A 25,695-nucleotide genomic window follows, 5' to 3' on the forward strand; every position below is an offset into this window, starting at 1 on the left:
GTATGTTAACCAGTAACTAGAACATCATTTCTGGGGTATTCACACTCCAATTTGCCAGTTCAGTTATGAATCCAAGCCGACCATATTTCCATATGCTCCCAAATAATATAGTTGTTTTTTGTCTTCGTTTTGCATGCACACTCATTAAAAGGGTATGTCATTTTCATCTGATGTCTAGTTTAGGACAGCAAGTTACATCCACACACCTGGTGTTGTCCCAAAATAGATGTATGAATTTGTTTGAAATGATATAGCCTATTTAACCGTGTGCCTTTTTTTTTTTTTTTTTGTAAAAAATAAAGAAAATGTGCATGAACTGTCTGAGACAGAAACAATACAGGTGTCACAAGAGCTCAGTCACAAGTTAAATAATCTCCTTTGATACCTGATCAGTTAAACATTTGCAAAGTCACCTGACGGGTTAAAATATAAAATAATTTCACACCAAATGAAAAGAATGAAAATTGTAAATAGTCCCATCTCACACAACTGACCGAGGTCAAGCTCTCACCTCCAACCTCAACACGCTCAATTCAAACTAGTATTTACAAAATGCAACAGAAATATCTACAAGTGGAAAGCTGACACATTGCAACCTAAAAACTTGATGCAAGTTATGATAAACCTAACACATGGAAATGTTGTCTGAGAAAAAAAAAGGTCTTGGAAGCAGACTGCACATCGGAATTACAGACTGGTATCAATGGAAAAAAAAAAGAAAGCAACAGTATACATCACACACGCTATAACACGGTAGCATGCACGTGCTGCACACGCGCACTCTCATGCACCCCAGACATTCGCACTTAAGCTTCATTCATTTACAGTAATATAAAAGTCACTGCGCTGGGACTGAGACGACATACAGCGTAAGGTTGAATGCATAAACCGAAGTCACCAGTGTGTTTACCATTTGCAGTGAAACAAGCACTATTTTCACATTAACAGATACACCTGTTTTCACATTCAGCATCATTTTTATGACCGCTTCATTTCTAAGAGCTACCAGTAACAGTAAGTCTATACCAGATGTTGAGTCTGGCTCCCACTGGCAGTTACCTGGTGAGCAGGTTGGCAGTTTAGTGCTCCCGACAGGTTGGGAGGAGAATGTTTGAAATGAAGACATGACATATTTGCCATTTTATTATTCAGTGTTCTTAGCTGGATGGTGTGGCTTTGTGGTCTGTGTACACTATGAGCTGACGGTAGCTGGATAATATGATTGTCAACGAGGGCATAACAATCTATAGGTGGAAGTGATTCCTCACAACAAATGCCACTGTGTAACATCAAAACTGTTCAAATCAATTCCCATTTATAGCACTGTGTAGGAACCCTGGACTCCAAAATGAAAGAGGCTATTTTTTTTATAACTAGCCTACATACTCACAATATTTAGCGACAATAGCTCATAAAATGGTCTTAGTTTTAATGTTCCACTACAAACAACTTCATTATCAGCTGAATCCTGAAGCACTTTTTTTTTTTCTGCAGTGTCGAACACTCGCATAGCTTTTAAAGCTGTTATTAAGGTAAGGTTAGGTGGTATTCTGAATGCATTGTAGCTATAGACTTCTTGAACTGCTCTGAGCTCTGGTCTGTCTCGTGTATGAAGAAGGATGCAACTCTATGGATCAGGTCGCTGTTCTCTACAAAGGCACTAGAAACCGTGCTGAGAGCTTCTCGATCATCCAACATCTAAACATCCAGACACTACTGCGTGAACTCTCAGTGAACCTCTACATGTGACGTATTTGCAGCTGGTAGACACAGCAGATATGCAGGTAGGAATGCTATTGGAAGCGATGCTGGGGTAGCAGTTAGTTCTGACAACGTCACAGCCACATAAAACAGAGGCCTGCACAGTGGTCACTGAATCAATCAAGCTTCCACTTTAGTGGCCATTAAGAAGAAGCACAGACTTTGGGAAAACGCAAAAGAACGTAAAAGAAAAAATATGAGGTCGACTGCAATTAAGTGTGGGAGGTCTGGCTAGCTGGCTGGTGTGATACAAAGTGACTGAAAGCTAAGTTTAGCTCATGTCTAGCCAGGTTTTCAATGACCGCAAATAGACATAGCTGACCTTAAAATATAGCTTACTTCTTCTTCTACATATGTACAAAAAGGTCCGTCTGTCTCAAAAACATACGCTAGATTCTACTTTGAGTCACACATTTTTACAGCAGTCTCTGCAAACACACTGCTGCCTTTTTTTCCACTATATATCATACGCCATTTAACACTTTCTGACTGGGGAAGAAAAAAACAATAAAAGACATACCCAGCTGCTTGTAGGCGTGCACGGTATACAGTTTCAACACGCAGCTCACCTCTGCAACAACTGACACAAGTGTGGTAAAATGCTTAATAGAATCATGATTTACTCCATGCAGATGTTTATGAATGGGATTGGATGCATTTTTGCCTGCCTGCGGGTTATGTACTGTACCTCGATAAAATATATCTATTTTGATATTTCATAAGTATATTTTGCAAAGGATATAAAATGGCACTAACACACCTAAAAGAGTCGTGCTCAGTCTGAGTGGTAAAACCCCTTCTGGTACATTCCTTTTGCTTTTCTGTATTGTTTTGCTCTCTCCTTCCCTCATTTCTTCCAATGGTAACGGGTTATGTGGAGCCGGTCTTTGCCATGTTGAGTGCGTCTTGATGAGAGGAGGTCACAGTGTGACTGGGGCTGGCGGGTGTGGAGATGAGGGCGTGTCAGCAGTCGGTGACAGTTAGCCATGGCCACCAGAATGATAGCCACCAAGGGGTTAAGGTAGGTGTCCACAACAACTGTCACCTTAGCAGCTGTCACCACAGAGATGGTCACATTTGCCAGGGTGACAAGGAGTGGCTGAAGCAACCGTTGCAGCCAGGCCGTGGCCCTTTGTTAGACAAATGAGTTCATGGCGTTGACGGGCGACGGGGCCTCCGAGCTCTCGTTGCCTTCATGTGTGTCTTTTTCTTTCTTGCCGCTGTACTGGCCAATGAAGGAGCCATCCTCATTGAACTGCCCGTCCCCACCCTCTCCGTAGTCCACCAGACTGTCGTCGCTCTCGTCACGCCGCACCGTCCCGTTGGACGGCGTCCGACTACCCTTCAGCGGCTTGTGGTCCTCTGTGTCGCTGTAAGGGGTAGAGAAAGAATAACAATTCATGCAGTTTGCACAACTTCTTCTGCACTTCTCATAAACCTTAAACAGAAGACAGGCTCTTCAAGCACATAAGCAGTCTGGCTTTTCCACTGCACAAGTATACCCTACCACGATGAAAATATCGTTGCAACTTTATGCTGCCTTTTGTATGCATTTTGTTGAGGCTCACTTCAAACAAATACAAAAAATAGGATAAGTGACACTTCACACTTCATGGTACTGTAATTGTACAGTGGAGCAGCTCAGCTAAGTATCATCTAGAGTGTTAGTGCTGCGGTGGTTTAAGCCTGGGTGCAGAGGAGTTTGCATATACGTGCTGTTCAGTCCTTTGCAATGTACCTGCATCCGAATGCAACTTCTGAAACAGTTTCAGTCGATATGCTTTCACATTACATGCAGGAATCCAAAATGCAAAGACTTTTCCAAAGGTAGCATCAGTTAAACCATTTTCTTATGCTCCACCTGTATTAAAACACTGAGTTTTATTCAATACTATGACAGCTCTGCAGTGAAGGTCATACATGTACTTCAACACTGTTTACAAGCCCAGTGTATTTGAGTTTAAATTGCTTAATGAAAATATTAAATACATTACTATCATTATTGTTATTAAAACAATAAAACAAAGGAAGCTAGAGGCAGTTAAAGCAGAAAAATATTAAATGTTAAATTTGTAGTGTTAATGCTGGTACTATAATGAGCATCATGACACAGTAGTCTCAGCCTTTACTTTCTCTTTAGTCAGAAACTTGAGGTTTTATAGGTTGCATGAATTGCATGCTGCTTTTACCGCATCTCGTCTTACCTCTCCATCGACCTAAACCCCCCCCACCCAAAAAACAAAACAAAACAGAAAGATAAAAGTGGAAGGACATATGAAAAACAATTCATGAGCCACAGTGAGTGTCTATTTCTTTATGTGCTTTTTTTAGTCACAGACAGCACATTCGGTTTTGCTAGACGAGGCATGCATGCAAAGACGCTGATAGCACAATGACAACCACATTAAAAGCCGAAAAAAATACACCATGCAACTAAATTCCTGCAAAGCCTTGAAGATCAGATCCTCCATTTGATCATTCTAGAAGGTAAACGTGATGAAAAAAACTAGAACTATTAATGGCAAGTCCTTTCTCGCTTCTTTCAGGAGCAGTTAGTATACAATTGAAGTGGTCAGAAATGAAATAACTTGTTAAAATTGACATACTATAATGTAAAAAGCTTTTTCTTTTTAATATTAAATGGGCAATGTGCAGGTAAGTTGGTCAATGTAAGAGTCAAAACAGAGTAGTTTGGATTTCGCCTTGCCTCTGTGGAGTGTTTGGTAATGGAGTCTGGTGGGGGGAGAGTTTCTGCAGCCTGGTAAAATGTTCTACATATACAAACAGCCCAGTCAGGACACAAATGGATGAGTAAAAAGGGAACTCTCATATACACTGCTCTCTGCTCTGGTCTATTTTAAGCATGATTTTCTGACTGAAGAACATCTCTCACCTGTACTCTCCAAATGTCCCATCATCCTCCTTCATAGGCTGGATCTCTGGGTCTTGGTGAGCGTCTTCTTTCTCTTTCACTGTCAGTTTCACAGTATTTTATTAAAATTTGCACTTGTCCCTGCCAGCAGGCTTGGACTCATAAATGTACACAGATAATGTGTGGTTTACCTGGATACTTGCCACCCTTGTTTCTCTTGATGAAACACACTATGAGAAGCACCAAGATGAGGAGAGCGATGGCACACATCAGTCCAATAAACCAGCCCTGGGTAGCAATGTCTACCTGCCGGCTGGCTACAGCTGCACAAAGAAAGACAGAAAGGAGAGAGGAGAAGTACAAAAGTAAACATAAGTGCTATAATTTATAACTAGGCTCCTAAAACAGTCAAACACTCCTCTTATGCTGAGCAACACTGAGATTATCAGAAGCTGTAAACACATGATGGAACTGTGAAATGGGTTAATAAGCAATGATGATTTATACGGAGGACCAAAACAGCCAATATTTAAAAAAAAATAATTAAAAAATGACTTTAAATCAATTATTGTGGTCTTTAATGCATGAAAGATAACACAACAAAATAAATACCAACATTACTAAAGTTATAAAACTAGTACATGCCCATGCTACTGTACTGCTTGGTCTTTGATTTTTGCCCATTGTTAGGTGGTTGTCAGGCAATGTGATCGTATCTGACAGAGATACTGTGTAGTATAATAAGTGTGTTTACTTCTGTATGTACTTTTCCATTAATCTTCTGCTCAAATGCATTTGATTGTATTAATTTATTACATACCTTTCCATTTTCCTGTTTATTTACCCAGACTCAACTATTTCTGGTTTTCAATTACATTTTTGCTTTAGTAAACAAACTGGGGGTGGGAGGGCGGCATTGTTCAAAGTGTTATGTGGGGGCGTAATTTTTCACGTTGGTGAAGATTGCAGGAGAAGTGAGGTGCTAGTTAAGATGAATAATCACTCATTTGCCAGATGAAGATGCTAAGATGCCTGAAAGGTGGGAACGAAACTGGGGGGGGGTGTCACTCATTGGCATATTATTTTATTTACTGAGTCATGTGTTTCTGTCTTTGTTTATTTTTGATTTTAGCAGTTCTGATCCTGATGCTTTTAGGAACTGAAAACACAACAAAATTCAGAGTTACAACAGTAAACGGTGAGCCTTGCAGTGATGACTTTAAATGACATGCATCAAACCAGCGGCTACTGATGGCAACTCCTGACATGCTTGTACGCTAACTACCGTACATCCATGTCTGAGTGAAACACTCTAAATCTGATGATGAATCAGTGCTGACAAAAAAAAAAAAGATGAAGCAGGCAAAGAAAAAATAACTCCATCTATGTTGAGGCATGCTGCCTCACCTGGCACTGTTACCAACATTTCGTCTGTGCTGTGGACTGTCGGGTCAGCTGCACCTTTAGCTATCACTCTCACCCTATAGGAAGTTCCCGGCTTTAAACCTTTTATCGTATGTGAGTGTGAACCATTTGCAAACTCCTTTTTCCACTCCTCATTACCTGGAATCGGTGCAGTGGAGAGAAATTAGATTCAGAAAGCTTTTGGGATAAATATTTAATTTTGAAAATTAAACACGAATCAGATGTATTCAGTTGTAGACAGCCAAGACATGCACTGATGCTGTGAAATACAAGAGAAAGCCTTACTGTTCTCAACAATATACTCCACATATACATTCTTATGGTGTCCAAAGTATTCCCAACTGATCACTGCACTGTCCTCTGATACTGAAGTGTTAACTGTGCCAAAAGCACGGCCTACAGGAGGCGCTGGGCACAAAAGAGAGAAAAAAATGTTTTTTTCTGAATCTAAACACAAAAAATACACATTTTAAAAAGTCACCTACATATTCAGCTTATTAAATTACAGTAATCTGGAATAAAACTTAAAAATACTGGGCAGTCAAAGTATATCAGTGTCCACATCTATGCCTAACACATCGCCAGGACAATATGCCAGTGTGTGTATATTAAAACTGGTGAGGTGGACTACACAGGGGCCTTGTAATTACATTTTGATTTGATATGTAAATTGAACATTTATTCCTGGAAACTTAAAAGTTATACGTTTGCAAATTACTGTAGTTTTAGCAGCAATAAAATCAAGAGAAGAATTACAAAAACAATGTCACTGTCTTGCAGTTATTAACTTCAGCTACATTATCAAACAGGTCAGGTTAGCTGCTACAAAAATGTCCATCTCAATAAACCACAAATCAGGTGGAATCAATATTACTATCAATGTTTTCTGAGCTTTTATCATAAACAATAGATGATACATTTAGGTCTAGAAATATCTGGACAATGACTTATTTCTTGCAGTTTTGCCTCTGTACACCACCACAGTGGATTTTAAATCAAACAGTCAAGATGTGATTAAAGTGCAGACTTTCAGCTTCAGTTTGAGGGCTTTAAGAATTACAGCCATTACAGCCATCGTTACGCTGAAAACCCAAAACAGCTCTCAGAGAGATACTGCACTAGCAACCCAAGAGTTTATCAAAGTAAAGAAATGTGATATTCAATGACTAAGTCAGTCACCTGATCTCAACCCCAGCAGAGCATGTGTTTCAGTTACTGAAGACAAATCGGATTGCAGAGAGACCCACAAACAAGCAGCGACTGAAGGCGGCTGCAGTAAAGGCCTGGCAGAGCATCTCGAGGGAGTAGGCACAGCTTTCAGTGATGTCCAAGGATTCTAGACTTCAGGCAGTCATTGACAGCAAAGGATTTTCATCACTAAGCATTAAAACAATGCTCATATTTAAAATCATCTTCTCTAATTAATTTTGAGCCTCTGAAAATGAGGGACTATGTATAAAAATGGCTATAATTCCTAAACAGTTAATATAATACTTTTATTAAATCCCTTAAATTCTAGCTGAAAGTCTGCACTTCAATCACACCTTGACTGTTTCATCTAAAATCCACTGCGATGGTGTGAAGAGGCAAAATTAGAAAAATTGTATCATTGCACAAATACTTACGAATAATTACTGTCATTAAATCACATCTGAGTGAAGTCAGATCCTGAGAATATTGATCATCGTTTCCTGTCTTTGGTGCTAAGCTGAAACTACTGAGATGGAGCATTTCTGCAGCGCTGAGTTTATGGGGAGATACTAAGGGAAGGAGTAAGGGACACAGGGAGTGCTTGTACCCTTGTGAAACGGGGAAGTCAGAGACTGAGTGACGGGGGAAGTTGGGTGAGGGGGCTCTGTGGGGCCTGAAAGAACACGGAAAAGAGTGAGACAACATACATACATACTCATCACAGCAGACCACATACAGTACTGACACGGAGAGTTAAAACAAGTGGCAACACTTCGGAATCGTGAGAGCTAAACTAAGCACCTGATCCAACACTGTATCTACACAAAGGAAAATGAGCAACTCTGCAGCATGCATATCTGCTTCAAATAAATTTCTACTTCATTTATAAGCACAGCAAGTTTACAGCGTAAAGGTTAGCACTGGAATTCAACACATTCACTCACGAGCATCATGCAAAACGATTCTAATGAAACCATGTTCATTTAAAGAAGGGGCGTACAAAAAGACAAAAGAAAAAGCAAGTTTTACAACAAAAAGAAACAAAATCCCATAATTCGCACCATGTTACAGTAAATATGCCCTATTCTTACAGAATAGGACACAGGCATGGTTTCTTGTAGTTGTTGGACTATCTTAACATGCAGGGAAAAGTACGATAAATGTGAAATCTATGCTAGGGCTGTTCTTGTTTCTCATGTCTAATAATCTAATTAGCATGCAGATACTTCCAGTGGCAAACATGGGTTACCTTTGCCCGCCTCTACAGTGGGCCGAGTACGAGCTTCAAGGAGAAGAGAAAGAGAAAGAGACAGAGCCTCCTCAGGGTTGCCATTTTGACAGGAATTCCTAATATCTGTCACGGCTCTGTGGCCACTTTTAAACTGATTTAAAAATGTTTTCTTCCTATTGAGTTTTAATTTGTTGCACTTAAGCTACGTGCTTAAACTTCAAGTTCATCTATAGAGGACTCACTTGTATCCATGACTGTGAGAGCCTCTTCTGTGATGATGGGGCCAGAGCCCTTGTTTGTCTTCGCGCTTAAGTAAAACTTGTAGAGCATGCTGGAGTTCAGGTTGCTCAATGTAATGGTGGTCTCGTTGGCTAGAAAGGTCATGACCTGGACTGGTCCCAGTTCGCTGGTATTGTTGACTGTTGAGACAGTGAGAAACGGTCAGGGTTTGAAAAATGCCAGGATGAAAGTTGAAAGGAAAAGGGTTGAGGTGAGTAAAGCACAAATGGCAATACTCAAAGCTGCCAGGGTACTGCAAAGTCTACCTGGTTGGTATTTCAGAGTGTATCCAGTGAGGCGGCCATTGTTGTTAATCGGTGGGCCCCATTCCACAGTGAGAGACTCCAAACCAGGGTTGATTACATTCAGAAAAGAAGGAGGCCCTGGGACTGAAAACAAAAGCAGAATTAACTCAGGGTCTGCTGGTTACACGACCATTTGTGGGCTTCAGCATGAAATGTTTTGTATTTTAAGAGCATACGATAGTGGCTATGGAGAAGTACATGGGTCTGTGTGACTGTTAGGGCTTTAATATTGTAGGTTGCTGCCTGTGTGTAGCCTTGTGTTTGGTAGCTCATCACCTCAGAGCCATTGGTGCTAGTAGCAGCAGGTAAAATATAACTACTAGTATTAATACTGTATGTGCATTTAAGATTTTGTAGTATAGCAACATTCAAACTGTAGTCAATTTAAAACTTGACATACTATTGCAGTACAAGTTTTTTTTATTCTTGATGCTTTGGATATGCGTGCAGACCTGAAGCCATACACACCTCCCTCAGGTGTCTCAAATGTCTTGCTGGGGCTAGGAGGCCCTTCTCCTTTGTTATTAAGGACTTTGATAAAGAGATTGTAGACACTGTAAGGTTGGAGGCCTGGCAAGCGCCCCTCACTTCGGTTCCCACTGAAAGTCAAAACTTGCTCCTCCTGATCAGTCTCCTCTTCTGTCTCATGCAAACCACGCTGACGGCTATAATATACCTGGAGTAAACAGACCAAGAGTTAAAGTTTTGTCTGATTCGTTGCTGTGTTACAACCAGGTTCCACATCAAAACAAGTGGTTTAGCAGAGTGACAATCATTAAAGAAATCAGAGAAAAGCTTTTTGGATCTCCTTTAAAGTCCTCTAACTTGTTTTTTTACTACTTCCTATGCTACACTCACTTAGATTTACACTCACGAGCCAGTTTGTTAGATACACCTGTTCAACTGCTCAATAATCCAAATATATAAGCAGCCAATCACATGGCAGCAACTTAGTGCCATTAGTCAAGACGACCTGCTGAAGTTCAAACAGAGCATCAACAGCAACAGAAGATCGGAAAAATGTTGCCTGGTCTGATGAGGCTCGAGTTCTGCTGAAACATTCAGATGGTAGGGTCACAATTTGGCGTAAACAACATGAAAGCATGGATCCATCCTGCCCTGTATTAATGGTTCAGGCTGGTGGTGGTGCAATGGTGTGGCTTGGCATACTGGATGTGCAGCTGACAAATGGGCAGCAGTCATATCAGTATGGACCAAAGTCTCTCAGGAATGTTTTCAACACCTTGTTGAATCTATGACACAAAGAATTAAGGCCGTTCTGAAGGCAAAAGGGGACCTAACAACTGAAGAAGGACAATTTTCAACCTGTTATTGTATGACCTTAGTGTTGGTTGTATTCACAGTTGATGTTAATGTCATAGGCTTCGAGCATTTACTTTGACATATCTTTGTTGAGGGGGAACATTAATGTTGGATAAGTAACCATTTCTCAAACAATACCTTGTATCCCTGTAGTTTTCCTCTGACTGAAGGGGTTGATACGGGCTCCCAGTGTACTTCTGCCAGTGTGCTGTTATGAACCATGACCTGCACACTCTCTGGAGCAGACAATGGCACTGCAAAACAGAAAAAATGAAATGTTAATTAAGTTGAAGCAGTTTGAAAACACTGCAGTGGTGGATCATGGTCTTGTAGTAGTAAATATAGCTGTGATTTAAGACATAAAAAAATTATTTAAACAAAATTCACTTACAGTCTTCTCCAGAGTACCCAATCACCACTTCAGGTTCAGGGCCACTGCCATAATCGTTGAAAGCCTGAACTTTGATTTCATAGGGCACATAGGTTGGAGTTCCAGACACAACCCATTGAGATATATTGGCCACATTGTGTGCTGACCACTCCTTTTCTACATCCTTCTGTCTCCACTGCACTTTATACTCCAGACCTGGCCCATTAGACTGGAATCCTGTCAGTGGCTACACAGAGAGCAATTTGAATTAGTATTAGTATAGTCCATCCATACAATACACTTAGGCTAACAGTCAAAGGGACCTGAAATCTAATTAAAGCCATCTTACTGTCCAAGAGACGACCAAGTTGCCTGGGTCTGTCCCTACTCCCTGTACACCCGACGGATTTTCATCTGGAGCTGGGAAAACCAAAGAATCCTGGTTCAGTCTGAAAATATTTTCATGTTAACATAATTAACATTTTTCTATTTTTTGGTGACTTTTACCTGCAGGGTTGGTCCTATATTGACGTGAGGACTGGCTTGGCTCACTATAGCCAACCTGATTCTTAGCCACCACTCTGAACGAGTAATACACATAAGGAGAGAGGTGCAGCTGTGCTGTGGTGCTAGAGCCAGGAACCTCTGTCAGGTTGGTCCAAACTCCTGGCTGGTGGAGAAGATCCTCGTATTGGATCACAAATTCTGGAGAAGATAAAAGATTCAGATTCAAGATTGTGATTAACAGTAGAAACATATATATATATTTTACTGCTCACAGTTACTGTGGGTTAAATCAGGCTTGGTAGCAGTATAGTTTAAACAATCTACTCCAACACAGAATTTCATACTCTCTATAGGACTGTTGTTTTCATCTCCTGGGGTCCAGGTGAGCTGGACGCTCCTCTCTGTTTGGTCTGTCAGTTCCAGGTCAGTCGGAGGGTCGGGTTTCTCTGCAAACAGAGTGAGAAATTTAGGACCGCAGAAAGGTACCTGTTTACTTCTGTTTCCATATACAATTTGACACCTACCCAATACCTTTCCACAAATAAAAACAAAACAATAAATTAAATGTACAGTGGGTATTTTGAAGGGTAGCTCTTGAGGTTAACACTGGTCTTTGTTGGCAGGATTATATCATTAAACTGTGTTTTTCTTATTTTAAAAAAAAAAAAACATGATTGTCAATCAACATAGCCTGCATACACCCACGCAGTCCTGAGGAGAGGTCTAAAATTGAAAACACTTGCGTGGGCGCACCACTGATGTGGAAATGTACTAATGATCAACAGTGAAGTAAAACCTTTAAAATTCTAACATGCATTCTATACAAGTATGCTAGGATGTAATAAAGTCACATAAATAAGTGTAATAAGACAAACTGACGTAATCAGAACTGATACTGTGTCTCAAATCATGCACTTCCACACCTGCACTTGCTAGTTTGAGTGCTTAAGTGAGTTCATACTAAACACAGCTACATGCAGTGTTCTATTAGTAGTGGATGTTGTACTCATAACAGTCAAAAGTTTGTGGGTCAGCCACAGTCAAACAGCCAAAAGCTCTAGTCTACATCACTGGCAAAAAGTTTGGTCTGTTTAATGCTATTTTTTATAATTGTTTCTGCTGTGTATCATCTTGTGAAAGCGAGTGTAAACACAGCTTTGAAGGGAACCATTTAATTTTTTTTTCCTGTTACAGACGCTACAGAATGATTCTTACAAGTACCAGCTGCTGCGGTGTACCCCTGCAAACTTATTTTCTTTTGGCAAATTTCTTTATTCTATAGTTTTCTTTATTTCTGTAGTAGTTCAGCAACAATTTGGATATTATCGTGGAATAATGGAAAAGATAACCCATCACTAGTGCTAGCTGGCTAGCTAACAGCGACAGATTTTTTTTCAGGTGTTGCAGGTAAAACCTTATATTACCTTGACAGGTCATAAGAATTTAATATTTATGTGTGTTAAAATTATGTCCTCCATATTGTTAAACGTACTACAATTTGCAAAAGTTCACAAAATGCAGTAGCTAGTGTGTCAACAGCAGGTGAAAGTTGCAAAGACAACTTTCAGTAAGTGCTTGTATGTTTGATTTGAGACAACAGTAGCCTGTCAAAATTGTAATAGTTTGCACATAAGTAGTGTACAACATGAAAGTACTTATGGAAGTATCCAAATGATACACACGAGTGAAAATAATGGAAGCTACAAAATGCAACACTGTGGACATTGTTTACCGTAGACAACTGCAGGAGTAGGAGTTGCCTCTGACAGCGAAAAGCAGGAGCAAAGTTCAAGAAGTTAGAAGTTAGGGACAGACATTTAAGAAACAGCAAAAAGATCTCCATGGTAATGTGATTTTAGGAAGGTAATTAAAGCTTGAGGAGTAAAAACTACTTTCAGTGGACTTAAGGGACAAAAAGGGCTTACAATTGGGAAAAAAAAACAAACAACAGAAGCAGGACAGAAGAGAAAAAGAATCTGGGTCTGTGTTAGAGATAAATGATAAATACATTAATACATAAAGGTGGGAATGTACCGACGACAGTCAGCATGGCACTGGCAGAGTCCTGATCGAGGGTAGTGTTCATGATGCAAGTGTAAGTGCCTTCATCCTCATCAGTCACGTCTTTGATGGTCAGACTGTCAGCATCCACCTCAAACCTGAAAGTATTACGAAGAAATACATTTTTATACTAAATAACACCATGCATTTCTAGAATGTGAACAAAGTAAGTGCAATCTCAAGGTGGGCTGTACCTCTCATCATCAGGCAGCTCTCCTTTGTCTTTGAGCCAGGTCATGGTGGGAATGAGGGAAGGGTCGTGTTTGACTTTACACTCGAACACAGCGCTCATTCCTCTCTGCACCACCTTGTACTCTGGCTGCTTCAGGATACGAGTGGGCTCTGCAAGATGGAAATTATAAACCACTCTGGTAGCCATTAGGTAACAGCCTGATGACTTAATGGCTGATCTACTGTGAACTGATGAAAAAGATGTCACTATATGAGTTGTGATTAGACTATACTGACCTTTAACCTCCAGGAAGACATGGTTCTCCTTGATCCCAAGGTTGTTACCAGCAATGCAGGTGTATTTTCCACTATTTAGTGGCTGGGCTACATTAATTTCCAGTGTACCATTCTCATGGATCACATATGGATCAGCATTCCTAATGCTGATCTGACTGTCTTTGAACCTGTATAGAAATAGCAACCGAGGCAGCTCGAGTTAAGTGTAGTGTATCTTAGCTTTGAAATCGAATATTTCAAAATGAGCTAACTAGAGTCTTACCATGTGATGGTTGGTATTGGTGAGCCAAAGGAAGCACAGTGAAGTAATGCAGGGTTGTTTGTGATGACCTGGTACACTTGGTTGGGTGGAGTGAGCACCCTTGGTGGTTCAGCTTTAAAGGAAAAAGCGAAGATGCTTGGTAAACCTGGTAATTTTCCAGAGTGCTTCTAATTAAAGATTTCTATGACGCAGTCCTAATATGAATTAAATATGTTTTAACTCACCAAGAACACTGACAAAAGCATTCGCCAAGAGGTAGCCAAATTCATTGGAAGCATTGCACTGGTAGACAGCGCTGGACCCTGACTGCACGTTGCTGAGAATCACAGTGTCGTCTTCCACCTTACGACTGGGATCCTCAGGAGTGTCTAGCACAGGGCCAGAGAAAGAAAATGCTGTTTAAATGGCAGATAAAAACAACTCTCTATCTTCTTACTATTATGTCTATATCATCATCTTTACACAAAAATGAGTTGGAACTTGGAATTCAGCTCCCAACTAAGCAAGTTTACTCTTTTGTTTGCTTTAGTAGGAAGCCTGGTCTGATTTTACTTACTCTCTATAGGAACTCCATTAACAAACCAGTCAATCCTTGGTTTGGGTTCTCCATTGACTCGACAAGTCAACATGCCAGTTTCATTAGGGGCGAGGATCAGGTTCCTGGGAACGCTGACCCAGAAAGGAGCCGCTGGGGATAATGAACAAGACTGAAGATACTCAGTGATTCTTGACAGAATAAATCTTTCCTTAGTGAGAGCTAAGGAACTTACTTACTTACTTAATATAAGAGCAAATAAATTAAAATACATTTTATGAATAAAAACTGGGGTTCAAAGTGAAGAATAAAATATGGTAATACTGTACAATGACGAGGAACGCATCAGTAAAATACTTGAGCTGATAAGCCTACCTTTGACAGTAACCTTGATGATGTGGTGCACAGTGCCCATGTTGTTTGTGGCTGTGCAGCGGTAGTTGCCACCATCATCTTCACTCACATCAGAAATCTTTAGTGTTTTCTTGAAGTTGTGGTAGGACATTCTGTTGCTTGGCAGCTCACCTCCATCTTTCTGCCAGGAGATATCCGGAGTGGGCCTATCACAGAAGAAAAGAGTTTCATTTGAGTTGAGAATATTGTTGTAAATTACAGAAAAGAAACACTTCCAATGTGATATTTTTTCTCCTCTTTCTGACAACATTCATTAGCATAACATAAACCCTTAAACTAGTTACTGCATATGTCAACTTACAGGCCCTCAGCGATGCATTCTAGCTCCAGAGTCTCCCCTTTCAGAACCATTTTTGTGCTGGTGGTGCCAAGAGGCAACATAAAACCAGGACGACGCTCCCCCTCTGGGCTGCCTGAACAGGTCAGAGCACAAGACCACATCAGCACCAGACCACAACATTGCACTTTAAGGTTGCTCTTCCTACCAAAAAGAACAGAAACCTCAGGGGGTATTTACATTCTCAAAGGGCAAATGAAGAGCCAAATGTAGTGTTGATGAAAAACAATTTGTGGACAGAAGGGATAATGAGTGAGAGATGGCTCAGCACGATGTAAAAGAAAGTTGTCTGGTTTTGTTTTGTTTTTTTGTCTTTGAGACACAAACCTGACCATTTGTTTCAGTGAAACAACCCACGCATATAAATGCACAGCTGGTCCAGCTCCAGTAAGCCCAGTGCCTCGGTCATGAGCACAGTGATAGGGGGATTACTTTAGCATGTTTTGATGCAGGGTTCAAACACCAAACTACCAGAATTTGCAGAAAAGGTCAGAATATGATCATTTTGACTTTGAGAAGTTGTAGAACAATGCCCTGTTAAAATAATAATGTCCATTCATTTGTAACAGTCTTAGATAATTACCTAAAGGCTACAATCTGTCATCTGCAGTTATTTGTTTGTATTAACCAGAATTACATGATTGTCTGACACTCTCTGTCCTCATAGCTTTAATCTGCATAAGAATGAAATAGGAGAAATCTGGGAAGGGGATGTGTTAATTCCAGAGAAGGGAATTGGGGCCAAGTTAAAGGTGAGTGAGTGTGTATGTCAGATATGGTTATGCAGGGCAGTAAAAACAGGGCTGGGTTCACACTGAAGGAGGCTGAATGGGTATAAACCAGTAGCACTCACCACTATGGAAATCAGTGATATTGTATAAAGCGGCCAGAGTCTCATTCATTGTTTCCACTGTAATATAACAGAAAATCATAAACATGCAAAACTAGGAAATACATATGTATTTCCTAGTTTACACTGTAAAGCAAAGCATGTGTATCACCCAAAGCCATAACTGAGAAAGAAAAAAAACATTTTGATTATACATTATTAGCGTGGTGTTGGAAAAATGTGGAGACACTTGGTGCATTATTATACACTATACAAATGTGTATAATAAGTGATACAGTTTTATCACTGTAACACTGAGATATGTCCATTGTAAAATCAAAGCCCTTTATGAAGCTCAGGGAAGAAAAATAAAAATTAACATTCATCTAAGACAGAGCTGCACGAGCAAAGTAAGGAACAAAAACAACACTAACAAATATGAACTTTTGATTCTGTTTAAAATACAAACTGAAAGTTTTAAAATGAGAAATACTGGAAATTATTTGTGCAAGTTTAAACTGGACCATTCATGCTTATTTCTAGCTCCATATCTTTTAGAATTTCACTAGAGTGGCTTTGTATGATCTGCAGATGGAAAAAAAAAATCCTAATCTTTATCTAACCCTTAATGCACCCTTTCAGTTCCTCCTCTCTTTGAAACTAGACTTTTTAGTCCCTGATTCTTTAAAAGTCTGCTCTCTTCTGATTGAATGCCCCTCACCTGATTTTCACAAAGAGAGCCTAGTGCTTGTAAGCCCCGCCTTCTCATCTCAGGTGACCATATAAGGAAATCTATGCTGAGCTGACATAAGCTTGGCATCACAGTGGAAAAGTTCGAGACCAGTTTATACTTAAGCTTTTGACTTACAGTGATTACTGATCAGTTGCTTATATTTAAACTGATATCAACCAGTTTTGACTTACTGTCCAGCACCGTGACTGAAATTGGCTGCTTCTGCTGGATGGTTTGTGTATGCGGAAAGCGAGCGTAACAAATGTAGTCACTTCTAGTGTCTTCTGGGAAAACATTGGAAAAGTACAAGTCTCCATTCAGGGCCTGGGACACTCGTTTATCCAGTGGCAGCTTCTGAAAATCTGTGAGACAGGGAGCGAGAGAGTGAAAACAAAAAGCAATGTATCATTGTAAAAAGCTTCTACTGGTTCAGGAAATTGTTTTACCGACTTTCTTTCATTCAGAAATTAGATGGGTAAAAAAGGGGCAGAAGGATTTATATTGTGATCAGTCTTTTGATTGTGAAAGTGAAATTCTTTACTCTTTGCACCTTGTACATCTGCAAATATGTACACATGACTCACTGTTATCCATCCAGAAGATGACAGGAGGTGGCAGCCCAGCAGGGGGTCGACACTGCAGCACAAGGGAGACCCCCTTCTGCACCATGATGGCCTCATTTCTCTCCTTTGACCATAAGGGGGACCCTGTGAGTTGCAAACATCAAACAAAGGTACTGAAAGCTTCCCGGAACTTAATGCAGAGTGGATGATACTTATTTGTACTCAGCTAGTCCTCACTTTTAAAGCCCAAGCCTTTGGGGGGTCTATGCAGTTAAACACAGTGAGCAGACTTACTTGACTGCCTGATGACAATGTTATTGGTTACGGCAGTGCCGTGCTCATTGTGAGCTGTGCATTGGTAAGTTCCCTCGTACGCCTCTGCCTTTTCACCACTGATATCAATGACCAGGGTTCCTGAACCGGGCTTCATTAGGACTTTGGAGTCTTTCTCCACATCAAAGTGAGTCCCATTTCTTGTCCAGGAGAAGCTAGGACCAACAAGTATAACAAATATTACTTTATTTTAGAAGCATGAAGAAAATGGTAGCTGTATAGCACATTTATTTTATTTTTCAGGCCAATTTGAATGACTAATTTTAGAATAAATCATTCATTAGGCATTGCAGGGATTCTCTCACCTGGGCTGAGGCTTCCCCTTGGCTTCACAGTGGATAACAATGTTCTCGCGCGGATCAAAGATGTAATCCTTTGGGGACTGCAATGTTATAGTAGGGGGCTGGGGCACTGTAGAAACATGAAAAGAAGGCTAGTTTAGACACACAGCACAATAAAACTAGAATGTACTGAATAATGTCGAATGTGTTCAAGCAGAGGACATGCAAGCAGCATGCAACAAGCAACAACAATCAAGTCACGTATAGCTGAAACACTCACTGCAACTTACCATCACATCTACTAAGCACCACTCCAAATTAATCAAGACACTTTATACAGTTTGAAAGAAGAGCATGCACATCACTCAGCAAAACAGAAAAACTCCACACTAGAAACCACAGCAGCGATTGGGGCAACTTACATCCTTCCAGTACTTTAGCTTTTTTTGTCCACCGTGACATGCACAGTAATAGAATATCAAGGAAAGGTGTTAGTTTTTGCAGGGACTAAACAACAGGTTCAGGTGAAATAGTTTCAGGTACTTTTAAGCATTTGATTTGAGCCTGCACACTTTTTGGGGAAGGCGTTTAGTGACACAGGTGCAATAAATGCAAGAAAAGTAGATGAAGACATTCAATGGTTTAAAGAGGTTGTGTGATACTGAGATAAATAGAAATCCTTAAAGCTGTAATTGTATTTTATAATGAAAAAACACCACCCCATGCTGAAGCATGCAAAGCTGAATCAGAAGGAAATCCTTCTAGTCAAGAACAGTTCATTGCTGTAAGGTAAAATATGTTCACTTTATCCAACAATATTATCCAACAATAAGTATTTCATCAAAATTGCATTAATTTGAGAAAAGTTATACGAGTGAAACCTCATGTCTTACATTCACAGCACGTGTAAAGGGCAATACTTACGATCAAGAGGCACTTCAAGTGCTGAAGTCATGTGACTTAGGAGTGTCAATAGCACAGCTCCAACACCAGGCACCCACTTCCTATTCCAGTCCATGCTCAGGTAGTACGGAGAAAACCTTTTCCTCAGGTCTAACAGCGGTGAAGGTGGTCGGCACCGTGGAGGAGTCTGAATCTGCACTACACAGAGAAGGAAAAAAAAATATGAAAAACCAATTTTTTTTTCCCATTTTGATTTCATTTCAGAGATTTGTCTTAGCTTAATATTATTGGCACAACAAGTGCACATGCAATATCCTCAGATACGTCCATGTAGATTCTCAGTCATCCAGGTCGTGGTAGTCTCAAGAGCTTGAAAAAAATGCGACTGGACTTCTGAATTTTTTAAAGATGTTTCAATTCTTATCCAAGAGGCTTCTTCAATTCTAAAACTCAAAGATGGAGAGTCCCAGGTATTGAAACCCTAGTGGGGGCTGTCTCATTTGGAGTCCCCTTTTTCCACACCTTGGCTCATGTGATGATGCGCATGATTAAAAGTGGGATCAACAACCACCTACAAAGGGGACAGCCCCCTGTAGAGTTTAAATACCTGGGACTCTCCACCTTTTGGTTTTAGGTCTGAAGAACCCTCGTGGATAAGAGATGAAACGGCAGAAGTCCAGTCGCCTTTTTTTCAAGCTCTAAAGATCCTCAGATACTTACACTTAAATGATGTGTGTGTCATGCACATAAGATGTATCTATAAAAATGAACTATAGGTAAATAGGGCTAAATATTTAGTCTGAACTACAATGGAAAGTTTACTTTTATGCATTTTTTCCTATGAGGTTTAGTGGCTCTATTTCCAAAGTCGGGTATCTCAAGTCAAGCTTTGCAAGTGGCTTCTCTCATGCATAGTCTATCATTCTTCCAATGTAAAGACACTGGCAGGAGTACCCTAAACAAAACACATTCCCGTCCTTGTAACTTAAACACTTCAGCAGTGTGCACGCGTCTGTCCTCGGCCATTGTCTCTACTGACAAAAATGCCAATGAGACACACTAATACAGCACAATAAGCTTCCAAGTGTTTGTGCTGTCAAAATTCATCAACTGGGTGTTATATTCTAAAAAGCAGACATGGACTAATATGTTTGGGCAGTTTTGGCACTAGCTGCATACACATCTTATTGACCTCTGCACAAAATAGCCACTCAGACGCGCCATGTGCACCAATGAGATGCCCCTCCTACCACGTGTGTGCCTGTAAACATATGGCATGTGAGTGTAATGGGCTGGAATGATCACAGCTCTGCTAGCCTCGCACAGACTGGCACACACATGCAAAAACACATCACATCAGAGGCATCACCCTTGTCATTGTGTCATTGGGATCAAGTTACACATGAACCATGAGTGCTGGCTTCTGTTGTGTAGTTCCAAACAAATAGATGCAGATTGATGAGCCATCACAAATGCATAGAATTGTGTTGGCATTAATGGGCTGTTGTAAACAGGGCCTTGGGGAGTAGGAAAATATGTGTGTTTGTTTTTCCCTTAATGTCCTATGCAGTTTCCATGGACTGAAATCATCATCCCTTTTTTTCTATAATGGAAAATTCCCTCTTGCTAGTTTCATGGGGGTACTTGTGAGGTGTAACTGTATTTTAACTGCTCTTCTAACATCTAGGTATCATTAGTAAATGGGTGCCGCCAAGGGAGTTGTAGACCAATCAGCATATATGAGCAGAATGCTTGTGGATTATGGACAAAATCAACTTGTACAAAAAAAAACAAAGGATATAAGTGATTTTTTTTATTTAAATTCTTACACATTTTTGATACTGTATTTGTGAAAAATATATATATTTTTTTGTCTAAAAGCAGATGTAAATCATTTTTACTGTTTAGCTACATTCACTCCAATTTATTGAAGACTATCTGTACTGAGGGAATAGCAGCAAATTCCTGTACATTAGGAATAATAGGAATAGTCTCATCCTTCCAGATCACGTCAGTTTTCAAACATGAACAGCCTGTTTAAGGCCAAAGCATCTCAAGTGCAGTTGAGCTTCAGGGCACAAACTGATGGCCAGACATTCTCTTTCAGGCAGAGGTTTCTGGTAGAGAGCAGAATTCATGTTTTCATCATTTACAGGAAGTCATCCAGTTCTTGAAGCAGCAAAGCAGCCCCAGACCATCACAGTACCACCACCATTTTTGAATCTTGGTATAGTGTTCTTTTATGAAATGCTGTTAGTTTTGTGCAGGTGTAACGGGACTCAAACCTTCCAAAAAGATCAACTTGTCTCGTCGGTCCACAGAATATTTTCCAATAAGTCTTGGGGATCGTCAAGATGTTTTTTTGCAAATGTGAGATGAGCCTTTGTGTTCTTTTTGGTCAGCAGTGGTTTTCCTTTGAACTCCCCCATAGATGGCATTTTTACCCAGCATCATTCTCATTGCTGAATCATGAACTCTGGCCTTAAATGAGGCAACTGAGGCCTGCAGTTCTTCAGATGTTGTTCTGGGTTCTTTTGTGACCTCCTGGATGAGTCACTGATGAGCTCTTAGAGTAATTTGGGCAGGCCGGCCTCTCATGGGAAGGCTCGCCACTGTTCCAAGCTCTCACTGTGGTTTACTGGAGTCCCAGAGCCTTAGAAATGGCTTTGTAATTGGCAAACGGCAGACTGATAAATGTCAGTGACTATTTGACATCTTTTAGCTGACTTCACTTTGTCAGACAAGTTCTATTTAAGTTTCTTGATTCAACAGGTCTGGCGGTAATCAGGCCTGTGTGTGGCTACTAAAATTGAAATCAGTTTTCCAAAAAATGTAGTTAATCACAGTTAATTCTTGATTTAGCGGGTGGGTGTGGCAGCTGGGGGGGTTACTTGCTAGTAACACTTTAAACCAAAAAGGGTTCTGGACTTATTTTGTAAAAGGGGCAGCTTTGCATAGCAAGGAAGAGTGGAACTATGTCTATAGTTCTGGTGTGGGAAAAAACTTTGCAGAGTTTGTGGAATTAAACCAGTAACAAGTTGGTTGCACCCCACACAACGATGCTAGGAGTCTGGGCAAGCAATTACAAGATTTTCCCCAGAAGGTCTGAACTGTAGGAGGATCTGGAACACCAGGGTCATGTGTGTAATTCTTACTCAGGCTATAAACAGGAGCACACATGAGATAGATGGATCAAGGTGGAGCCATGTCTCAGTGCATCCTGACATACTGATTATTCATAACTAGCACATGCATCTTTGCATATACGCTATTCTGTAAGCAGTGCACACAAACACAACACACATTATATTGACAGATAGGGGTTGAGGTCTTCGGAGGCATCTGAAGGTGAAACTTTCAAGCTCATTGCTTCAGGCTATCTCTACTCTGCGGGATAGGAAGCATGTCTGATGACATGAAAGAGTATGCTAATGACTACACACTCAGAAAGTATTGTGTCAGAGTTTATCCAGCTGAGCAGGGCAGAGAGTGTGAGCTTATTCAACCCCAGGACACATCTAATTATGCTGACACGTCCTATTGGATATTCCTCTCACAACTTAGGTGCCGTTTACACGAAGCCGTTTTCACTGGAAACGGTGTCGTTTTGATGCGTTTCAGCCTTTCGTTTACACGATGGCGTTTCAGAAACGATCCGCGTTTACACGAGGACATGTGAAACGATGAAAACGATGTAGTTCCCATGCCAGGCCACAAGTTGGCGTTGGTTTTCTCTTTGCAGTTTGTTTACGCAAGACGCGCATGCGTGGAGTGACACAGTAGGTAGTGCGGCAAATTGTTCATTACTTACAAAACGGCCAATGTGAGAGGTTTTGTGTGGACAGATGATGAGGTTGGATCGCTGCTGCACACAACGCTGAATTACAAAACGGTAAAAACACAGGAAAAGCATAAGAAGCACTCGTGAATCCGCGAGTACTGTTTATCAGTTTGCGCGTGCGCGAAAAACTGGCCGTCGCAACCATAGTGCGCATGTGCGAGTCGAGCGTTTTCAATCACCCCGGATTCAAGTGTTTACACGAAAACGCAAGCCGGTGCGTTTCTGAAACGCTCCACTCTGGACCCCGTTTCTGAAACACATCGTTTTCACTCTGTTGTCGTGTAAACAGAAGGGCGAAACGCATCAAAACGACACCGTTTCAAAATGAAAACGGTCTTAGTCGAGAGGAGAGACAACAGGGAGAAAGAGCCACACAACAAAATCATCGAATCTGATTGTGGAGAAAGGTAATATGATCATGCAAATGCAAATGTAATAGCCAGTCTTCAGATTAATTATGATCATGGCCCATGCAGCTATAATAGTACTGGCCTCCCACACGGTGTCACTGGCCATACTGAGCTGTGCTGGACCTTGGGGGCGTTTTCTCACAGAGACACAGTGAGCTCCAGTTCATTCATTCAGGGATGCTTTTAAGAAGAGTAAAAAAGAGAAGGAATGGGATGATTGAGAATGAAGAATGAGAATGAATGTACAAGAGGGTTTAAAATGAAGATATTTATAGCATCAGAAAAGATTGAAACACTCTGCATCAATTACCATCTTAGTCCACTTCTTGAAAGTAGAGAGAGAGATTTTTTTTACAGCTAAACATAAAATAATTTATATGAAATTACATAGTAAATTAAGTGTACAAGCACAACAGATTTACTTCACTCTGTATTCAGTAATATGCTCTTTAGCCCTGTTGTTCAGCAAGCTAGGCTACGGATTACGCTAGGCTTCTGTTCTGTTTCCCAAAGAATTGAAAAAAAATTAGACTGGTAAAGAAGGTAAAGAAGACTAGCAAGCCTTAAACAAAGACCCTTAGACCTCTTAACCATCTGAGAAATGTGAGGAAACAAGATTCAACCACAACCGCAGAGTGGAAACCTATGAAAAACATGAAACCGTTCGCTAAATTAGTAAAGATTTGTAAGAAAAAGCACCTTTAGCTGTTCACTAAAGTAAGGTAACAGAGGCAAAGAAAATGCGTCACACATCAACTCTGCATGATAATATAGAATTAAATATGAGCTGTCTTCAAATTAATTACAATTTTATTCAAATTTGTTCACACGTGCAATTAATTAAGGAAAAGACAAACGACAAGGTTTTGTGGGATATTTCGGTTTGCTTTAGTTAATTAATGAGCATTGACGGTGGCGCATTGTACTGGCGGGTGGGTTTGGTAACCATGAAAAGGTCAGCCACTTTTCATTTGCCACATTACTGTAATTATACCCTTTTCAGTCTTTAAGCTAAGTTGAACAAACTGACTGAGATCCGTCTTCTAAGTTTTTCATTTAACATAAAATATAAATATTATAAAGTAACTAATCCTGTAGAAAAAGCAGTTTTTATGTCTCATCCAAGTCACATCTCCGGAGAGAAGATTGCCCAGAGGTAAAAAAAAAAGAAAAAGGTAGGCGACACGGATGATTCAGTCAAGCATAGGCACAAACACACTCGCATAAAATTAGCCACATGTACAAATGTCATCATCTGCATATTTCCGAAGCTAGAAGTCACTGGGGTTTAACAAGCACAGTGCTCAGACATTCATGTTGGAAATACAGAAACTCTAGATATGATCATGCACAATAAAACTTTCAACATGTGCGTGACAGTGACAACCAGTCCTTCAACACCGAATGTGTTTGTGACTCCTGCTGATTAAATTTGTAATAATTAAAGCCACGAGGCTGTACTGTGCAGCGTGGTGGAAGATATTTCTCTGGCAACAGTATCATCCACACACAGAAATTTAAACGTGTAATTACACACACATGTACAGAGCGGGACATTCCTCCTGAAGCTAGATGGGCAAAAGTAATTTCTCATTGCTCATTTTCTCAGAGGCTCCAAACAAAAAAGCCAAAGATGATGAAAACAAAGAGGACTCAATGGAGGATGAGTGGGATGACTTTAGCTAGTAGGCAGGTCATCTCTCATCCTTCTCTTTTCTCTTCTTACTGACTCAAAGGTCAAAGTGCATGGGTCAAAAAGTCACCCTCAGGCTCTGCCTTTTCCTTCTCGACCACTTTATCCTTCCCCTTTCTTTCAGCCTTACTCTCACTGTGTCATTTTGTGTTTTGCAATTCCTTCTTAAATCAAGCCCACGAGCAAGATGCAGTTTCACTATCACACCATTTGTTTTAGCTTTAAAGTACAGTAGTCTATGTTTTGAGCATTTAAAGTAGCTGGTACAATGTATACAAAGGGTCAGTGTATATGCCACACACTGACCTTCAGCAACTCATTCAGAGAATCACCTGTGGTGTGTTCTATGTATTAAAAAAAAAAAGGGTAACTTCAGATTCAGGAGAATCCAAAAGTGGCTAAACTGACTTATCAGGGACATTATATGACATCAGGTTTCACTCCTTCAAGTTTACCCATTTGTACTGAAAAGCCACACCATAAGTAATTTGTGCACACTGTTATTACAACCTGAAGTTAGGACAAAGGATGTTGAATATGGAGCTGGAGTAGGAGGCAGGAGTAAAAGAGGAAGACCGCAAAGAAGATTCATGGATGTAGTAAAGGACATGCAGAGGGTTGGTATGTGAGATGGAGGAAACTGATCCATTGTGGCAAACCCTAAAAAAAAAGAAGAAGAACCTCCATGGCGGGTAACAAAAGTGAAAATGTGCACTAGTGTTATAATCTGTCCCACGGTAAACAAGTAAATGGAGCTTTCAAACATGT

General features: G+C 40.4%; 1 protein-coding gene across 3 annotated transcripts in view; it reads right to left on the reverse strand.

The window, feature by feature from the left end:
• Positions 1 to 272: 272 nt before the first annotated feature.
• nrcama (neuronal cell adhesion molecule a) overlaps positions 273 to 25,695 on the reverse strand; it is a 61,358-nt gene continuing 35,935 nt past the window's right edge. The window contains exons 3-32 of one of the 3 annotated variants that reach the window (XM_030719722.1): positions 19,005 to 19,181; positions 18,503 to 18,520; positions 18,105 to 18,210; positions 17,761 to 17,954; positions 17,488 to 17,610; positions 17,095 to 17,265; positions 15,306 to 15,417; positions 14,966 to 15,150; positions 14,612 to 14,743; positions 14,280 to 14,423; positions 14,056 to 14,167; positions 13,794 to 13,960; positions 13,520 to 13,667; positions 13,299 to 13,423; positions 12,997 to 13,026; positions 11,609 to 11,710; positions 11,265 to 11,462; positions 11,107 to 11,177; positions 10,779 to 11,004; positions 10,526 to 10,641; positions 9,533 to 9,740; positions 9,026 to 9,148; positions 8,723 to 8,899; positions 8,499 to 8,531; positions 7,857 to 7,922; positions 6,344 to 6,466; positions 6,041 to 6,196; positions 4,825 to 4,956; positions 4,655 to 4,733; positions 273 to 3,131 (exon numbers count right to left, since the gene is read on the reverse strand). In XM_030719722.1, coding sequence (XP_030575582.1) covers positions 2,897 to 3,131; positions 4,655 to 4,733; positions 4,825 to 4,956; positions 6,041 to 6,196; positions 6,344 to 6,466; positions 7,857 to 7,922; positions 8,499 to 8,531; positions 8,723 to 8,899; positions 9,026 to 9,148; positions 9,533 to 9,740; positions 10,526 to 10,641; positions 10,779 to 11,004; positions 11,107 to 11,177; positions 11,265 to 11,462; positions 11,609 to 11,710; positions 12,997 to 13,026; positions 13,299 to 13,423; positions 13,520 to 13,667; positions 13,794 to 13,960; positions 14,056 to 14,167; positions 14,280 to 14,423; positions 14,612 to 14,743; positions 14,966 to 15,150; positions 15,306 to 15,417; positions 17,095 to 17,265; positions 17,488 to 17,610; positions 17,761 to 17,954; positions 18,105 to 18,210; positions 18,503 to 18,520; positions 19,005 to 19,098 — 3,906 coding nt within the window. In that variant the 5' untranslated portion in view covers positions 19,099 to 19,181 and the 3' untranslated portion in view covers positions 273 to 2,896. The remainder of the gene's footprint in view (positions 3,132 to 4,654; positions 4,734 to 4,824; positions 4,957 to 6,040; positions 6,197 to 6,343; positions 6,467 to 7,856; positions 7,923 to 8,498; positions 8,532 to 8,722; positions 8,900 to 9,025; positions 9,149 to 9,532; positions 9,741 to 10,525; positions 10,642 to 10,778; positions 11,005 to 11,106; positions 11,178 to 11,264; positions 11,463 to 11,608; positions 11,711 to 12,996; positions 13,027 to 13,298; positions 13,424 to 13,519; positions 13,668 to 13,793; positions 13,961 to 14,055; positions 14,168 to 14,279; positions 14,424 to 14,611; positions 14,744 to 14,965; positions 15,151 to 15,305; positions 15,418 to 17,094; positions 17,266 to 17,487; positions 17,611 to 17,760; positions 17,955 to 18,104; positions 18,211 to 18,502; positions 18,521 to 19,004; positions 19,182 to 25,695) is intronic. The other 2 variants (XM_030719723.1, XM_030719724.1) reach the window with 2 other exon arrangements.

This window comes from Archocentrus centrarchus, chromosome 23, assembly GCF_007364275.1.
Source record: "Archocentrus centrarchus isolate MPI-CPG fArcCen1 chromosome 23, fArcCen1, whole genome shotgun sequence".
Classification (NCBI taxonomy): Eukaryota; Metazoa; Chordata; class Actinopteri; order Cichliformes; family Cichlidae; genus Archocentrus; species Archocentrus centrarchus.